Genomic DNA, 19,750 nt, shown 5'->3' with positions numbered 1-19,750 from the left:
GGAGTCCTGGTCACTGCTTACAGTTCTGGATGGGTTGCAGCAGTTGAGCAGCATCCCTGGCAGTTCCCTGCATTCTGCCTGGCTCATCATACTGTTGCTGGCTTGTTTCATAGTATGGAATGTGAAAACAGAAGAGCATCCCAGGAGCTGTTGCCGGTACTGCCAAGACAGCAAGCAATGGTGGCACTTGCTGTGCAAAACTTTGTGGGGAAACTGGGATGAAAGCTAAGTGCAGTGGTTTGTTGAAGACATTCTGGCTCAGGCTTTTGCACCGTGTAGAAAGTGTGTGTTTTCCTCATCTGATTCTCATTTTTGTGCTTCCTGCCAACTAGGAATGAAAAAGACATGTGGAGGGGTTTTTGGCATTTGTGCAAAGCCCAATTAAGCTCTTGATAGCCCTCATTTTCCATGTAATGTTTGGGTTGTAGGCTTAAGTGAGATGACTTTTCACAACTTGTCTGACTTTTCATCCCAATAGTTGGACAGTAGTGAAATAGCTATAACAAAGACAATAATTTCAAAATCAGGTATTTTACGCATTGTCCAGGACGCGCTTGATTCCTGCTCTAGTTCAGTGAATACCAATTAATATGTGGCCTGATCACTGTATGGTTGTACTCTGTTGTACCATAACTTTTTTTTTCTTGCTTTACCACATATAATCCTGACGGGCACAGACTCAGATCCTCAAAGCTATGAGGATCTTGCGTGCCTCTGAAGTCAGTGGGATGTAGGCATTTAAATGCCTGTAAATGTTTGATTATACATGACAGGGTCACACAGCTGCCTGTGACAGAGAAAGTAGGTGACGCCACCGTCTTCACCAGCCTCTGAGGCTGGGAAGGATGAGACTTTTCATGAGGGAAACTCATGGGCTGTGCTTGAGGCCCAGAGTCCTGGGTGGGGTATGCAGTCTCCCTCCACTCTGTGGTTATTTGTAATTGGGTATTTCCAGGTATTTTGAGTATTTAGAATTAGAAGGTTTGTAAGCAGGAGGGCCAAAGGGATCTTGATTTAGGAGGAAGGCTTTCTGGTCTTCCAGGTTTTCAAGAGTGAGGCTGGTTTAATACACAATTGATTTGTTCCTGGAAGTATCCAGGAATAGTGTAGGAAGTGTCAGACTTTCAAAGGTCTGGTCCCTTGTCTTCTGTGGCTAAAACTGTTCAGATATTATTCTTTTCAATCACGCAGAAGGCATTAGGTTCCTAGATTTAATGTTTGGGTGCTGCCACGAGCCTCAAAACCCAAATTTACTTGCTGTCTGTGTCTTATGTCAATTGGGGGTTCTACTGGACAGCCAGCAACTCAGCGCTCTAGCTTACAGCTGAGCTGTAATATATGTTGTTCTATGTCATATATTGGCAATATATATTGATGTATTTATGTCAATAATAAATGATAAAATAACAAATTATCAAGTTGGCTCCTGAGCCTTCCCTTTCACTTGTGTGGGCCAATCCAGTGAGCACACTTTAACCTTACACAGAAGATCCTTGGGGTTCACCACATACCTCAGTGTGAAAGACATGTTTGGATGCAAGTCTTCCCTCCATCAGGAGGTTGCTGTGATCTCCAGATGGTCGTTGTTCAGCCTTTTGAAGGAGGATTAGTAGATTGTAAGTAAGAGACAGGGGTTTCTCATTTTCACTCTCTAGGGAACGGGGGTCACTGCCCATTTCTAGGAGAATTACACCCAGTGGTGGAAGAAGCACCACAAGGTGTTGGGGGTAGAATGTGCCTGAAGAGGGCTGGCAGCGATGGAGGCTTTGGGCAGCGCAGGGTGAGGAGTTCAGCTACCAAGCCTACAGCAGTTTCTGAGACTGGTGTCGCGGTTTTTACCAAGGGTGAAGTAATATAGATACCTAACACCCGATATAATTTGTGATTGCACGGATTGAGGGTTGTGGCACCAGTATGCCACCCCTCAGAAGGAGCTGTGAGGAGGAGGCGTTCATGCAGATAGAGGACACTGACTGGGGGTGGGGGTCCTGCTGCCTCTACCAAGCAATGGGCATTTATCCAGAATGGAAGAAAAATAGATCCAGTTCTCTGTAAGCTGTGAGTTCAAATCCACTGCCTCAGCTGGTTTAGTTGCAGTATTTTAAGGTCTTGTGGGAGAAGGATACTCTCAATTTTTCCTGCGGAAGATCTATCATTGGAATAATATAACTGCTCAATGAATAGTAAGAGTTGTCTCCGTAACCTCGTAGCAGTATGGCAAATAATCACTAAAACAGGAAGAAACTGGGTTTTAGTCAAGGCTAATGAAATCCTGTGGATTCCTGTGGATTTGACACGTTGTATGTTCCATTCCTAGCCACTGCAGTATGTCACAGTCACCTTTCCAGGTCTTCTAACCTGCCCCCAGAGCCTGGAGTCAGAGGAGAGCGGACAGGCTACCAGCATAACTGAGTAATCCTTTATTTTTTCAGAAGTCAGGATTTGCCCTCCAAAATGGAAGAACTCGTAACTATTCTCCCTACAGAAATTCAGTACCTTGCTAGCCTGTGCACACTTTGCAAAAGTGGCTGCAGCCATACATGCCTTCTTCCACCCCAGCCAGAGGTCTGATTCATCACTAGCAACTTCAGGGCTTGCAATAAAATTGTGTTGCCCTCTTTGCAGCCGTGCGCTTCCAGTCCTAGCATAGAGTTTTCCTGCCTTGCACAGCGAGTGCTACTGGATAACTGGAAGGTTCTTTGGTTTAGAGCATGGATGAATTGTTAAGGCACACACATAATGCTGGCATTAATCTCTCTTTTGGTTTGTGACTGCTTTTAAAATTGTAAATTCAGGGCTTCCATAACTGAAGTTGTAGCTTGGGTATGAATTTCTAATAAAAACGACAAGATAGCTAGTTGTGCCGTGCTCGGTGAGCATATGTCCATTGTGTTTTTCTTTGGCCAGTGCAATCAGTGTCCGACTTGTAATCTGCTGTGCCCTTGCATTGGTCACAACTGGGGTGCTCTTAACTGAATTATTCTTTGCTTTCAAACATTTTATTTAGGTCTAGGGTTCCTGTTTTATCTAAATCTCCGGATGCAGAGTTCATCAATCATGCCAGGAGCATTGATCCTTGGCCTATAAACATCCTTACTTTTGAAATCATTCATTCTTTCTTACCTGAAAGGCTAAGCATAAATGGGGAGAAGAATCAAACAAATAACTCTTCTATCTTGGCTGTAATTCTTTCATTTTCTTTTTTCAACTTTGTGATTTGTGCTACGTTATGCTTTCAATTGTTACATCAACCAGCAAACACAGATTTACAGGTGGAACTGAGGGGCTTCAGCCTGCATTGCCGCGTTGCCTCTCAGCTTGTATCAGTCTGACCTCTGCAACCAGCCTTGGCTACTGCAGTGTGACTTTTCAGTATTCATACACAGTGGGAAATTCTTTTCTCAGTTACACTGTTAAAGTTAACAGAGAATAAGCTCAGTGAAGTCATCAAAATTGCCCTGGATTTACACCCATGTGACTGAGAGCAGAATTAAGACCATTAAGTTGCTCTGTTTCTGGGAAGATGCAATCTTTTAAAAAAGTTTTATTAACCTCGTTATCATTTTACTGGAGTGATACCACTTAATCTATGTAATCACAACCCAGAGGGATAAAGTGATCTAGTTTACTACATATAAAGAAATGCTTTCAGTTACGTTTCATTTTTAACTGTACACAGAATTAAAGGAATACAGAGAAGTATTAAACTCAATCCTGTGCATGAGATTTGCCATCCTGAGGCCAAACTAAGAAAAAGGAAACACCAAATTTTGAATTAACAATGTTGGGTTTATGTCCACAAATGTGTGTTTTATTTTTATGTACACAGTTACAGAGAGAATTAACAATGAAGATAAATCTGGTGGTGAGATTGGGTGGAATAGTAGAAAATTACATTCTTTCACTTTTAATTCTCAGGGATCGGGCAGTGTGGAACAAGAGAAATACCTGCCTCAGGTGGGAATTAAAAGTTTTAACATATGAGGCTTAATCCTATGGCAGCCGAAATCCTCTTTTCATGCTTTACTGTTGCTTCTGCATTTTGATGCAAAAAGTTTCAGAATTAACTTTTCCTTTTAGGTGTTGAAAGCCTCTTAAAAATGTGTTATAGAAAATGCTGAACACAACCATTTAGTAATAATGTCACTATATGGAGCTAGTCCATTTTAGACATTTTAAGATGCAAGTTTGGAAAAGTGACTTAGGAACCGACTGCTTTATTTCTCATTCAGTGCTTCAGAGTGATACAGATTTCCCTTACCAGTAAAATGTGGCTATAGAGCATCTGAATGGCTTAATTCTTCTTGCAGGTATTGAACACGTGAACTTATAGGTGCTATTTCAAGGAAAATCAACCACAACGTCTGAGGTCCCTTTGTTACACAGTTGGGAAAGGAAGCCCTGCATGTATTTCATGTGACACGACTTACTCTGTTAATTCCATAGGAACCCCTGTAGAGATAGCTGGCATGGCCTCCTCGCAGTGAGTGTGTCAGACAGTAACAGTCCCTTTGTTTCTGAAGAATGAAATTAAGATGTGAGTTGCTGGTCAAATCCTGCAATCCTTAACACTCATGAAGCCCATATTCATGTAAGTCATCTAAATCAGTGAATTAAAAACGAGGATCCGTTTTGACAGCTGGGATCTAAGTCAGTCCGTACTCTGTCACCAGGTATTTTGGAAACTTTGTGCATGATACCAATTTATAAGGGATACCGAAAGTCATATGACTATAAGCTGGTATTTGGGGAAGAAGAATAGGTTATGAACTTCCAGAGTAGTCTGCTGCGGCCACTGCCGCCGCCTCCTCTTCCTCTACCACTACTTGCTTTAGTGCTCCAACCTCCTGCCAGGATGCTATTTGCCAGTTTCCTGCTGTTGCGAGGAGTTGGTGTTACTTGTATTTGCTGCTAACGTACGTTAGTCATAAAATAAGGAACAAAAGGGAAATGGCAATTTTTAACAACTAATTCCCAGTTACGTACTACCCTTTTATCTCATCTGTGGATTAGCTGATCAATGGATGTAGAAACCCTGGAACCGGCTCTGCTGAGAGGCAGATAAGGTCAGGCATGCCTCTTAGCTCACGAGCAGCACCTCACTGACCCCAAAGGAGCTGAGCTGGTTTTATGCAGCGTGCATCCTTATCCACATGGCCAGGAGGCTCAAGCCACCTCTGTGAAGATTTCTGGTGTTACCGAACTATGCTTCTGCCAACAGGCGCACCCTGTGGTGGAAGTGGTTTCAAACACAGCCAGCCAGAGTCCACCTAGTTCTGGCCACCCCCACGCCTGCACCCCAGCTAAATTTGGCAATAGGCTGCAAATGTTGGGTACACAGTGCAGCAATACCCAGAGCAAATCTGTATGGCTGCCTTTCCACCATGAGCTATGGAAAATACTTACTCTTTTTAAAGGTACTGTAAAACAGACTGTTTTAATTTAAAATCCCCCCCCCCCTTTTTTTTTTGTTATTCCCACAGAAATTAAGACTTACAAGGGAAATTTGTGGTTGAGAATACTTGCATGTGTGTTTTTATAATGCAGAAAGATTACAGTAGTAGACTTATTTGAAATCACCGTATAAGATTTCATGTTTGATTACACATGATATATGACTGTTTAAAACAACTTAAACCGTCACTGATCTTGTATCTGCTTTATCTAGATGGGTTAAAGCCGTTAAAATATACACATTCTCTCCATGCTGTATTGATACTATTGGAGCAAAACCATCTTTCATGTTACTTAGAAAAAAAGACCTCACTTTCTAAATTGTTATTTCAGGAGTTCTTAATTCTCAGTATAAAGAAAACCCTTTTATTGTAACAGATGAAGGTACATCCAAAGCACTCGTCTGTGAAGATGCATTTCCTAAGGATTTTTATGTGATTATGTGAAAAATAATTTTCCTCCATGCCTGTAAAGAGGGCTGAGTGGATAGCAGAGATAACATTTCATGGAAAGGAAGAAAGAATGGAAACAACATTGATAAGGTTATTTTTTCAGAGCTGCTGTCTGTGTAGTCCTTTCCATTTTTGTGGAGAAAGACTGCCTTTTGTGCATCTTGAACCACCTTTCTGTTTTGTTGTTGCTCTTGGTTCTTAAAAAGGAAAAAAATCCACCTTTCAGCAAAATCGTATTAGCAGATTTTAAACAAATTCATTTCCTCACAAACTTAAGCTAAATTGTATCCCGACAGGCCTGATTTATCAGGCAAATGTCCCACGGTGTTTGTCAGCTTCTTTGTTGGGGGGGGAGGGGGAGGGGAAGCCCAAGCAACAAAAGACCGTAACCTATTGATATTACTTGTGCGATACACTGGGGAAAATAGATTGATTTAGAACTAACCACAGAAAACTAGTCGATCTGATGAGTTTACAATGGAGCATTTTTATTTATTTATTTCTAACAAGAGTAAACATCATCAATATTCGACCCTGTGTTATTGGAAGCCTTGCAGACAGTGGGTTTGTGTCAGCGTGCTGGGGCTATCTGTAAGATGAAAGAAGGCAAGCTTAAAAAAATGGAGGGACCTTGTTTTTCTTACCAAATTGGAAGTCTCCAATCACTGATACATTATCCTGTGTTGTAGGATTTGGAGGAGAAGTAGATAAATGAGCATTTTTATTTTATTTAATCTTTATTTCTTTAGGAGGTTATCTTTTTTTTTTAAGAAAATGATATTTCTGTTACCGTCAAAAAGGCAGTAAAGCACAGGAAATTTTCAAACTGAATTTTACTGAAGAACAACAGCCTGCAATTAACTTTCCCAGCATGTCGCCTCTGCACAGTGTTTTGCATGAACGAGGGGTTCAGGGAAGCAAATACTCACAGGATCAGCACAAATCTAAATGTGGCCCCGATGTGCCACTTTCCGAATTGATAATACACCATTTTCCAATACACTTGGCTAAAAGTAATTGCAGGTTTAAAATTAATCTGATTTTTTTTTTCATGGATTGATAAATGAGGGTGCTAGTGAAGTTTTTTGCCTTCGTGTGACCCTGCTCGCTGAACACACTGTTCTGATGAAGATGCTAAGTGCTCCATTCTCTAGTTTAACAACGTAATTTCACTTGACCTTAAATTATTTTTTAAGTATTATTTCAGTATTTTGAATACTAGTACCCTTTCAGAGTGTTTTCAAAGTTACCTATATTCTCTCCTGCATTCAGCTATAGCTTAAGAATTAAAGTTTGATAGGCAAAATGGCATAAAACCCAGCAATGTGCATGTCAGCAGAAACATTCCAGCAATTTCCCTCTCGGAGGGCGTGGGCAGAACACGAATGTTCAGTGCATCTTGCGTATGTCTCGTTGACTCACTGGTGGGGTTTCATTCTTTAAAAACAAAAAGCTGGGCCTTGTTCCTGCGGGTTAATTCCCTGCTGGGTGAGGGGAGCGGGGCACGGTCAGCAGCAAGGGAGCGCAGCCATGCACTGCGGCGAGGCGCCCTCCTGCACCCCGTGATTTTAAAAAAAAAACAGGCTGCCTTTATTTCTCCTGGGATTTAATGCTGCTGAAAAGGTTCGGGGTGGGGGGGGATATCTCCCGAGCCACGCCTTCAAGGGAATCCCCTGGTAAAAGTGGAGGGGAGGAGGAAGGAGTGAAGTGCCAGAGGAGCGGGTGCCCAGCGTGGGGCTGCTGGCAGGCGCTGGCCGCTGCTCGGGGTGCGCGGGGGTCCCCGCTGCCGCCCGCTCCTCCGCTGCCACGCGCTGCCGCTGCTCCTGCAGCTTCTTGCCCTGGCAGCTGACCAAACTTTTTTTTATTTTCCAGGGACAGTTGCCGCCTGTTTTTAAGTTGCAGCGACTGCAGCCTCATATTTAGCTTCCCCATTTCTTGCTGTAAAAGGATGAGGTCTGCACGTGCTATCTGTTCTAAGGCATAAGGGTAATGCCCTGTTTCAAAAAATACTCAAACTGGTTTTCCCTTTGAAGTGTAGGCTTCTCAGCAAGAAGGATTTTTGTATTATACCTGTATTAAGTAAAAGTGATTAGTCCTTTTCTAATACAGTAACAAATGAGAGGTGCCTGTTTAGCAGCAATCACCTGTGATCCTGTCAGTCTTTGGAGTGCTGCTGTGACAGATCTGATACCCAGCATTTGGTACTGGAGTATTTAAGTAATCATTAAAATATACTTGTATTTATCTCAAAGGCAGTTTGAAATTAGCAGACCCACGACAGTCCAGAAGACTCTCTCAGTTCTGTGGAGGTGTTGGAAGTGTTTCTCAACTCATCCCAGGTGGTGCCTGAGCAAGCACACACCTCCCCAAGCTTTTTGAAGCGTTAACATCCACCAGCGAGAAGTGTTCCCTTGCACTGCCCCACGGCCTGATTTTCAAGACAAGTCACTGAATCCCTTGGAGAGTAAAACGTCTTGGTTTTGTCTAAGATCCATATTTCTGTTAGATCGTGGATAGTTTAACCTCCCTTTACAGCAAAACAAGGTAGTTCAAGAGATCTGCTGTGTGTTCTGTCTGCAAGAACTGGTCTTTCTTTAGGTATGCTGTGAAAGTAATTACTAAAAAAGAGAGCACGTTTAGTTAAAATTCTAAACGTTTCCCTTTTTTATGTTTAGCTGCTTAGTTGGCGTTCATTGTATTGTAAAAAATCTCATTTGTGCATGCCGTTAGAATGCCATGCCATTTCTCAAAGCATTAACATTGCTAGGTGGAGCATTGTTAGCCAAGATGCAGTTTTTTGTTGTCTAATAGCATTCCAAAAGGAAAAACAAAAGAGGAGTTGGTGTAGGGAATATCCTGGTGAATTATTTTAGTCTTCCTCTGACTGTTGCCCCTTTCTTCCCTTTGCTATTCTTGTTAGATGTTAACCCCTCCCCTTCCCCCCCCAAGAAAAAGTCAGTCATCAGGGCAATTTTAAAGCTTTTTCTCTCAACAGATAATAGTGTGTAGCCACACAAATGATTCTCTACTTGTCATATATATTGGATTATCATCTAAATCATATTATAAAGCAGTATGAAGAAGCAAGCAGTTTTGCTTGCCCTCCTTACTGCTTCACTCAGCCGAGCTGTTATTGTGGCGAAGGTATTTGCAAGGGGTATTGTCATTTTAAGAGAGATAGGGCTAGGGTGTGCTTCCTCAGTAGGAGCTGACTGCTGGGACAAGGAAAATAGCTGAAGGCTAGAGAGTATTTTATTTTGTATTTGCATTTGGTTGTGAAATTGAGTGCTTCTAATGAATTTCAGTCATCAGCTTATTGCAATTAATACAACATAGTTTATGTTGGAATCCATACGGGTTTTGCTTGTTCATGTTTCCTTTACTATGTATAGTTCTGTGCAATCACAAATCCATAGTGAAGGAGAATTTAGAAGTGTTTTTAGCCTTGCCATATGCTCTATTTCTTCATTAGTAGGTATTAATGTTACTGTTTTCTTGAGAATACTGAAATACAGTGCTAGACAAGTGTCTCAAGGTGTTCCTTTATTAAAATGTTCATTTTTTAAATCAAAATATCACCCCGATTCACCTTCCTGTCAGTGATGTAGTGAAGAAAGCATTCTCCATTAACGATAATTGCCATCTCTTTTATTTACTCTGTTGCATTATTTTTTGAGCCTGAAGCTACCTAGTAAATCATGGGAGCATACTATGAGAAAGACAGTCCTATTTTCACAAATCCTATTTGCTGTTGCTTTCTTGCAAGGGTTACTTTACTGTAATTGCACTTTTAAGGGCTTTTTGTGGTTTATTCATCTCATGTAATTTACATATAAACTTTTGTGTTTAAGCTAACATTATTTCTGTGGTGCTTTTGAGGGGAAGAAATACTTGTTATGGTTTTACTAATATAGAGTTTCTGAGAACATACTCAAATGAGAATTTGCTAATTTTCTTAGCAGGAGCCAGCTTGTATATTGTTCTATATATTTATGCATATAGCTTGTGTGAACATATCATATGCTATCAGATTTCGTTATGTTGTGTAAGTATATACAGTAGAAAGGAGCAGAGACGTGAAGCATTTTGGACAAAAGGGTTAATACCATACCTTAATGCATGTGGATGATGCCATGTGGTATAGTTTGTGAGCTCTGAGGTGGCTGACCATTTCCATTTTAGTGTAAATCCCTTGAGCGGGGAAGGCATTTCAGAGTGGGGTGTGATCTGTTCTCCTGGTAAGAGTGATTGACAAGGAATGAATAAATAGTTAAAAGAACTGAATAAATACTACCCTCCTGTTTAAGTCCAGGCACACCCCAGTGTAGTGGTTTAACCCCAGCTGGCAACTAAGCCCCACAGCTGCTTGCTCACTCCCCCCAGTGGGATGGGGGAGAGAATCGGAAGGGTAAAAGTGAGAAAACCTGTGGGTTGAGATAAAGACAGTTTAATAGGTAAAGCAAAAGCCACGCACGCAAGCAAAGCAAAAAGCAAGGAATTCATTCACTCCTTCCCATGGGCAGGCAGGTGTTCAGCCGTCTCCAGGAAAGCAGGGCTCCATCACATGTAACGGTTACTTGGGAAGACAAACGCCATGACTCCAAACATGTCCCCCCCTTCCTTCTTCTTCCCCCAGCTTTATATACTGAGCATGACATCACATGGTATGGAATATCCCTTTGGTCAGCTGGGGTCAGCTGTCCCAGCCGTGTCCCCTCCCAGCTTCTTGTGCACCCCCAGCCTCCTCACTGGTGGGGTGAGAGGCAGAAAAGGCCTTGACTCTGTGCAAGCACTGCTCAGCAATAACTAAAACATCCCTGTGTTATCAACACTGTTTTCAGCATAAATCGAAAACACAGCCCCATACTAGGTACTATGGAGAAAATTAACCCTATCCCAGCCAAAACCAGCACACAGAGGCTGGCACATATATATTCTAATGGGATACTTTAGCCAGATGCTTGAGTTGGTTGGTAACAAAAAACATTCCTGAAAAGCCAAATCATAGTTTAATCACAACTGCTTCTGCTAGAGTTTTCTTTTATGGTGACATTTTAGCAGCGATTGAATAAATGCAGGGAATTACAATATATTGCAAGTAGGATGTATTGATAAATATATATGTAAAAGGTGACGGAGGCCTCTTGAGTGGAAGCAGGGGCCCTGACAGCAGGTTCTTGGTCAATTGGTGAGGTGAAATGGTTCACTGAATTGGATAACACAGTGCATGCCATAGTGACTGATTAAATTGATTTGTCCATGGCTACTGCTTACCCTGCTACTGAGGCCCTTTAACCTATTTTCAAACTATTTTTTTTTTTTAAACCACTCTAAATACATGTGATATTAAGGGAAGGAAGCAAGTGCAAATGCATTCACAGCTATAAATTTCTGTATTCTGAATTAAGACAAAATGCACGATTTCCAGAGTGTCTGCACTTTCCCATGTTATCCTGTATTACGCTATACTTAGCCCAGGAACAAGTACACTGCTAGAAACTGACGAAGATAATAGTAAACATTATTCTTTAATATAACCTCAGTTGGAACAAATACCAGATTTGTGAATTCTTAGATGTATTTATTGGAGGGAGAGGAAGTAAAACACTAAAAAAACAGAAAGTAAAAAAGGTTTTTTGTTGTTGCTGTTCTTTTTTTCTAATAGCAAGTTTTATTTCTGTATTATTTTATCCAGAAGGTGTTTAGAAAGCTTGTCTGGGAGACGCAGTTGAATGCCAGTTAAGAAGACCGAATGTTACTGTTAAGTGGGGGTCACTAATTTGAAATTGTCTGCAATGATTTGGGAAAAAGTAGTCAGATATTGTTTAATAACTTAAAACTTTTTTTTTTTTAATTGGGGGGGAAGCGTCGTATTTTGGACTTAGATCAGGATGTTTGTTTTTTAAGCATATTCAGTGTGTCCTCGCTAGGGAAATCAATGCTAAATGACAATGGAGCTTGTACGTGTTATTTTCTGCTTGATTCAAGGGAAGCATTATATTCTTTGTCTCTTCATGGGTTATTTTGTACCATATGCAGACAGACTATTGTAAGGATAGTCTTCAAATTCTGCTGAAAATCACATAAAATTTCTGTGCAGTGGTGACAGAAAAATTGGAACAGTTCACCTAAGATATGTTATTGCAGTTGTCACAGAAGTGCAGAGTTCAGTATAATGGGTTTGGTTTCTTGTTTCTTATTAATTTTTAGGGAAGATATGACAATTTAATTACAATGTTTTCTGAAAGGATAATGAAGTTCTGTTCATCATTTAACTTCTCTAAATTATAGATCAGTCTTGTAGGACATGACAACATGCCATGGGCTACTTATGCTATTTTTCATTTGTCTGTTAAAATAAAGATATGGTTAGTATCTTGCTATATAGTGAGAAAGAGAGATGAAGAGGGAGGTGTTGAGGGATTGTTTCTTGGAATGGATTTACAGATGTTAGCAGCCATTTTGCAATCTTTTTAAAAATTACTCAGGTTTTATCAATAGCATTTCCTTGGAAGTATGGTCTGTAGGTGAGATTCCAGCTATACATACAGCTTTGCATGCACTAAACTATTTGGTTTTGTATAGACTAGTAGTGACCACTAAATGCTAGCTGAAACAGTACCTTGTTACTTTCCAGGAACCTGAAATTTTAAAATATTTTGACGTGGGCTCGAGTCAGAACATGTTGCGCTATTTTGTACATATAGTTAGTTAGAGTTACAGTCTTTTTTCATCCTTCAGTTGACTCCACCAGGCCTAAGTATTTGTGCAGTTGTTTTTTAAATTAGTTGATGGTTAAGGGAAAGCAAAAAAAAAAAAATGTCGTTATTGGTTTAGTTTTTTCCAGTAGCGTGCTAATTATAATAAATCAAGTTTCTGTGCATTCAGTGCAAGTTTTGTAAAACAAAGTAACAGAAACAATAGAAAAATAGCCAAAATAGAAAGCTCGGTGGTGAACATGACCAGCATAGGGTCACCATGCCGAAGGCGTGTAATTATTTCTTCGTATCCTGTGTTAGAACAATGTAATCCAAGGACTGGCGTTCCTGGCATGCGTTACAAAGCAAGAGGATTCAGTAAGGAATTGCTGGAGATTTCTTCAGGACTCCCCTGCCTAATCTAACAGGGTCAATAGAAGAGTATTTAGTGGGTTTTGGCCATTTTTGAGGACTAGGGAGGAGGCCTTGCCTGAGCGGCGTGGAGGAGGTGCCCCCGGGCAGCCATGACCTGTTGAAGATGGCACCCCAGGTCGCCACCACTTAAGCACGGCTTGGGAATTTCGAGAGAAAGGAACAAACCCTGGTTTATGACTCTTGCCGAGTCAGTCTTTTATTTTTTGTTGAATCGAAACCGTAAATGCCATTACAAACCCTCTGCAACATAAGCATTGTAAAAGTTTGTCTCGCACCCCTGCTAGCGGAGCTGGAGGAGGCAAGGTGCTGGGCCCTGGGCGAGAGCCTGGCTCGGGGCAGGGCGTCCCTCCGCCACGTTTGGGTTTCCCTGGCGGAAGGCAGGGTGTCCGTTAGGACGCGGTTACGTCCGAGGCCGAGTATCTCCTCTCCGCACGCTTCTTTATGGTCCCGACCCGGCGACGGGCGAAGGCCGCGCAGGGCGGGGAGGCCGGAGGCCGGTGCCGGTGACTGCCTCACGGCCTCCCCTCGCCCCGCTTTGCGGTGCTCGCGCGTCCTCTCAGGCGTTAAACCGCGAGTGCCGGCGGGCGTTCGGTGCCGTGGGTACCGGGTAACCGGCGCCGTTGGCGGCGGCGGGATGCGCGGGTGCCTGGTGCCCTCTAGCGGGACCGAGCGCCGGGCCCGGACCGGGAGAGCGGAGCGGCGGGCTGGGATCGGCGGGGAAAGGTCCCGCTCCCGAGCACAGGGTGCTTTTTGGCACCGGTGCGACAAAGGGGCATCTTCCTAGTGACTTAAAAAGCAAAACTCAAATGCATCTCAGCCTGCAGCGGTGGGATATGGGCACAGAAGCCCCCGCTGTTTCACCCAGAGACCTTGTGCGAGCTCATGCTGAGCTTACCTCACGTAGAAAATCTTACTGTTTGACGCTGCGTTTTATAACTATCTGTCTCTCTTTGGTTTTAGATGCTACAACTGTGGTGGCCTCGACCACCACGCTAAAGAATGTAGTTTACCTCCGCAGCCAAAGAAGTGCCATTACTGTCAGAGCATCATGCACATGGTGGCTAACTGCCCCCATAAAACTGTCTCGCAGCAGCCCACTAGTTCTCAGGGAAGACACGAAGCTGAACCGCAGCCTTCCACTTCTGCTTTCCCGAGAGAAGGGGGAGGAACGCACGGCTACTCGTCTCCATCGTACTCTCAGGAGGGCAGGTTGGAGATCTCGGAGCGCTCAGGCAGGTCACCACAGGAGGCTTCATCGAGTAAGTTGTCTGCATCGCCCGAAGAACCGAGCAGAAAGGGGCCTTCTGTTCAGAAAAGGAAAAAAACTTAAAGCGTTTGTCGTAACTTTCCGTTTTCTTTATCCTCTTGGGATGTCTACCTCATGCAAGTACAGGGGAAATAATTTCATTATCAGTAGCTGACCTGGAATTTTAACTACTGTTGAGGAACTGTGAATTTTTTTTTTTCTTTAATAGACAAATCACTCCAAGCAAAATACATTTGAGCAGGGTGCATTACGTTTTACCTTCTGTATGTGTGCGTATGAGTGTGCACGCGCGTGTGTGTATGTGTACATACCTATAAATATATATTTTTTCCATCAAGCCACTCTCCAGCTCCCACAAGACATTACTGTGAAGCAATAGGCAGACTCCACAAATGTTCATAAACACATTCCTAGAACCTGTTTCCAAACATGTTAAAAAAAAACAACACAAAGACAAACAAGAAAACCCAAGAAATATCACTCAAAACCAAACCAAACCTGAAAAATCACACACAGAACTGAGATCAAGACTGTTACTTCTCTTGAGAACCAAAGGATACTTTAATATTTTTAAAGCTGCCATATGGTACTAAAGATACTAAGGCATCCCCCATGCCATCAATTTGAGTTACTTCCTTTCTCATCTCCACAAAGTATCAAAACCCCTCCCTTCCCCGTGCCCATGCCAGGGCAGTGTCATGACTCAACACGGCTCTCATTGCCACCATCCTTTGTTGGTGAGGAGTTTAAAGCTCCAGAAAAGACAATGAATGTGTAGTTTCTGTGCTGGTTTCTCAAAATGTTTTGTTAAATTAATATGGTTGTAACTGTAATTTAGATGACTATTGTGTAGGGGAGAATGTATAAGCTGTTACCAGACAGACCCTTTTGAGTGGTATCAGGATACCATCCTGTTTAACCCTTCGTATTCTGTGAACGTTTAGGGGACCGTGGTGGTGGTGGTAGTAGCAGCAGCAGCAGCAGCAGCAACTTCTCTTGGTCCCAAATAGTAACCCTCAATTTGAAGGGACTTCCCCCTTGTTTTCTGTTGAAATGCCATGGAGAGAATAATCTAGGGATTTTTGTTGTTGTTGTTTGTTAACATCAAAGAAAACCAAATGCAAAGCTAATGAGATCCTGGGATGAATAGTTGCTTAAGAATAAAGGTAGATGGGTACTTGCAGTTGCTCAGCCAGCCTCCCTTGCTGATACAGCATGTGTGTAGTCAGGGACAGGTGTCTGCTGCAGACAAGCCTGAGCGAAGGGGCCTGCAAATTTGCCAGAAGCCCTGGACCTCATCTTCTTCTTGTGGAGACTGTTGCTGACTAGCCTTGGTCCAGAGTGCGCTGGGACCACACACTTCTGCATTAAAGAGGAGAAAGATTGGTGGCCTCAGAGTGAGACTCCCTGGGCTGCAGCCCTTGCTCAGGGTTAATAGAGTTGGAGCCTATCAAAACTTGAAGTCGCTTTCCATTTGTAACTTCTGAATTACCAAGTCATACGTAAGATAACGTACTTTGACAAATCCCATTGCGGATGTAAGTTAATTAGAGAAACCTGTATAATCCTTAACATTGGCAATAAACACAGGCTGTTAAAGCTTGAAAGAGTCAGGTAGGTTTAAGCTTGGATAATCAAACTAAAGGAACAGCCTCCGTGAAAGGCTACAGTGAGCCGAAGCCCTACCCACGGTGACTCTTTTGCAGCTGATGGTTACAGCAGGTATGCAGCTGGCTCGTGACGTGGCCTTCCCCTTCCCACTTGTCCTGCCAGATGAGACTTTTACTGTTGCTGCTGCTGCTGCTTCAGTAAACAGGTAGTAACCAAACGCCTCAGTGAAGGGCACAGTTTCAAGAAAATTATTTTGTGTGAATTCCTTGCCAGTGTTTGCGAGAATCTCGATGGTTTATACTGAAGTTCTCAGTATGCTAATGCAAAGCTTACCTTTGACGATATTGAATGTGATATATCTATAGAGAAGAACTTCCTTGCCTTACGTAAGGGTAGTAAACTTATTTAAATTATGTAGACAAATCAAAGTGGCATTGCTTAACCTTCTAGCCGGTGTAAAAACCAGGTTAAACAGCAAAGATGCAAAACTTAGGTCACTTTGAAAATTTAAACCAAAGTTCCTTATAGAAATAGGCAATTGTGGATTTGAAAACTGGTCATTCCCTGTTTATATGTAAGAAGTTCAGAGCTGAGATAAGGACATATTTTCAACACGCAGATTTTTATTGGTGCTGTTTGAAATCACTGTGCGCACCAAAGTCAGACTGAACTGCTAAGAGCACATACCAAACCCTATCTTATTGTTGAAAACTTAAGGTTTTATTTTTATATATTAGAATGTTATCACTATTACATAACATACTCAGGACAAAGAACTTTGCTCAGGGAATATACCATGTAATGTTTTTTCTTTACAGAATAGTCTACAGACCTGCTTACTCAGAACAAACCAAATAGTCTTAGGCCTTTTTATCTCTATATAAGTATTATGTACTGATATTAGTAACTACCTCTGAGTTGACATAGACCTACATTTCTGATAATCAGATCTCAGCGTTTTGTATTATAAGTTCCTGTGAAATGATAAAGTGGTATTCCGTACTGGTTGCTTATGTGAACATGTGTGTCTTTACATTCACAGGGTCTGAGTTTTCCGAGATGCTGGGCAACCACAGCTCCCACTGACTTCCAGTCGGAGCTACTGGTGCTTAGCTTTGCTAGGAGGGGAGGGATGGGGGATGGGGGGCAGAGGGGGAAGAATAAAAACACAAATGCATCAAGCCCACTTTGTTTACATAGGTGACAATAAAATTATTATTCTGTTTACAGCAAAAGGCTACCTCATATTTACTGCATAAACACACCTTTGTGCTGCTCTAGCCTTAAAGGTGGCTGTTGATCTATGGTACATACTTTTTATCTGTACTGAATATGTAACTGATATTTCACCACTGCATTCATTATGGCAAATACTTGTTTAAGATGAAGCATCCATTTGAAATTATGAGACGTTTCCAAACATTTCTTTGAAAGTTTTTATTTTTCTGTCTAAAGGATTATGGGCACTGTTCACGAAAATAGATACATCTCGAGAAGAGACAGAAATGTACATGCCTAAGTCAAACATATAGCAGCGCAAGCTGTGGCAGGTAACTACTTAGCACTGGGCTGCAGTAGAAAAAAGATCTAGTTATACTCCTTCAATAGGCTGCTCCAAATAAGCAAAGACCCCTTTAAAGGAGGAGGCACAGACGGAGTTTGGGATTCTTCCTTCATGTCTAAGGACAAAATTAATATTCTGCAGCATTGGCTCAGCCTAGATTTCCCCTATTCACCAGCCTGTCCTTGCCAGAATGCTTCACAATAAAACTCATTTGAGTAGAAATAGTTCAAATATCTGCTCAGAGAGATGTATTTTTCTCCTAACAATAGTGGAGATAAGGTTAAACCTGGAACAAGACTATCTCTGCCTCCCATTCCCCCACCCCAAAATACTCAATTTGATTTAATCATAAACGACATTGTGAGGTATTTTTTACTCTCCCCCAAGGAGAGGTCATGGTATTTATTTACACGCTGCAAAAGTTAGGCCATGAGGAAGACTTGTATTTGGAGGAAGAGCCAAATAACTTTTTGCTGCAGTTAATGGTAAACCTGGCGTTGTAATACCATTTGCAATATTTTGCTTGTAGCCAGCTTTTAGGGAGTGCCAAACACCACATTTGGATCCTACCTCTTCCCTTTGCAGGCCGCCTTTTTCAGCCCAGTTTTACTTGGCCCCAGTGTTATCCTGGAGTTCCTGCTTAGTCATACTTAGTTTTGTGAATAGAGCCCCATAAAAAGTGTTTATAGACCTTGTAACATTCTTTGTAAGAAGAATTATAAAAGAACATGGGAAATCTCATCGAGTCTTAAATTTAATTTAATTAATTTATCTGTAAGAAATGTTTATCATAAAAAATATATATGTATTCCCCTGTGCTAGATATAAAAGTAATTGGGAAGATATGTACATGTGCAGATGCACTGATTTTAATTTTCTAGAAGTCTTAATGAGATTTGAGTATTGTTTTAGAAACAAGCAGAGCCTTGTTAAATGCATTGATCTTATTTTGCTTAGTATATCAACAGCCTCTTCTTTAAGATCCGTTGGTTGTGTTACCCCTGTTACAACTGTTGACTGATAACAAGAGGTTGATCTGTGAACACAGGCTTCTTTTTTTATACTAAACCAGAGCTGTATATGAGCAGCTTCGGTAGTGTTTTTATGAGAACGTTGAAAAGTACCAAGGTATTTGCTACCACTGTCATTGAACCAAGCGTAATAACAACCATCTTTACAAAGGATAATGGTTTTGACTACCTCTTGGATTACTAAGTTAAGCAACAACTGGCTGACAAACATCACCAGACTGGCTTAAACTAGTATGTGTTGCTTGTGGTAATAATAACAATAACCATACTAGAGACCAAAGTGAACACTGATTTCTATATGTCTTTAATACTGTGTCTTATCTAGTGTTTTTAAATTATCTTCTGTAGTATAGATTACCTCATTGTCCATTTTGACTTGTATGTTGTTTACAAGGTGAAATAAAAGAAAAATCACTTGAATTTTATGTTTTAAGAAAAAGACAGTGAGTTGAAGTTTTGAAGGTCAGTTCACCTGCTTACTGTCTTGAGGGACTAAAGCACTGATTGCCTTTCTACATATCATGTATTTTATATTCTCATTTCATGCCTAATGTTAATTTTTTTCCTGTCAGTCATGGATATTGTGAGGTTTAAAAGAATTACTTGATTAAAAATAAAACATATAACGTTGGCATTTACAGCGAGCCTTTGAGGTTTTCTTTATTTGTGTGATAAAAAAGCACCGTACAGTCACTGGGCAGACTTTTCATATGCACCTGTGTTTACTTGGTTTTAGGATACTACCTCTAGAAAAGATAATTTTAGTCATATAAGCTGTTGTTGGGGGGAGGGAGAAATAAGTCATTAATGTATACCTGGATATACTAGCAATGCTGCGGGAATTGCACCCCAAACCCTATTTGGCTATCAAAATTGAACTGCAGGATCATAGCTTTTGGTACTTACTCTCTGTGAGAATACACTGGTCATTAGAGTTATCAGACATGTGGGTTATTCTCTGGGATGAAAAGCTTTTGGTATTTAAGTCTCACCCCATCTTTATTACTTCTTCCATAATCTGTAAGCTTGTACATACCTATTACATGCTAATTTAAAATTATTTTAAGAGTTATTTCTTTTTTAGAAATGAAAGTGCTATCATCTACCCTTACCTGGAAATTCCATCTCTAAATTCCATAAAGCGTATTAGTGAATTGGATAGCATTAGCTCATCGTCCTGGATTAAAATATTTGAGGGCTTGTATATGCTACCTCAGGTGCCTCTATTTCAATACAGG

General features: G+C 41.4%; 1 protein-coding gene across 7 annotated transcripts in view; it reads left to right on the top strand.

The window, feature by feature from the left end:
• LIN28B (lin-28 homolog B) overlaps window positions 1-19,152 on the top strand; it is an 88,416-nt gene extending 69,264 nt beyond the window's left edge. For all 7 annotated transcript variants that reach the window (XM_064447547.1, XM_064447548.1, XM_064447546.1 and 4 more), the window contains exon 4: window positions 14,000-19,152. In XM_064447547.1, coding sequence (XP_064303617.1) covers window positions 14,000-14,369 — 370 coding nt within the window. In that variant the 3' untranslated portion in view covers window positions 14,370-19,152. The remainder of the gene's footprint in view (window positions 1-13,999) is intronic.
• The last annotated feature ends 598 nt before the right edge of the window (window positions 19,153-19,750 follow it).

This window comes from Phalacrocorax carbo, chromosome 3 (genome assembly GCF_963921805.1).
Source record: "Phalacrocorax carbo chromosome 3, bPhaCar2.1, whole genome shotgun sequence".
Taxonomy (NCBI): domain Eukaryota; kingdom Metazoa; phylum Chordata; class Aves; order Suliformes; family Phalacrocoracidae; genus Phalacrocorax; species Phalacrocorax carbo.
Note: the sequence above shows the minus strand (reverse complement) of the source record. Positions and strands in the feature narration are given on the sequence as shown.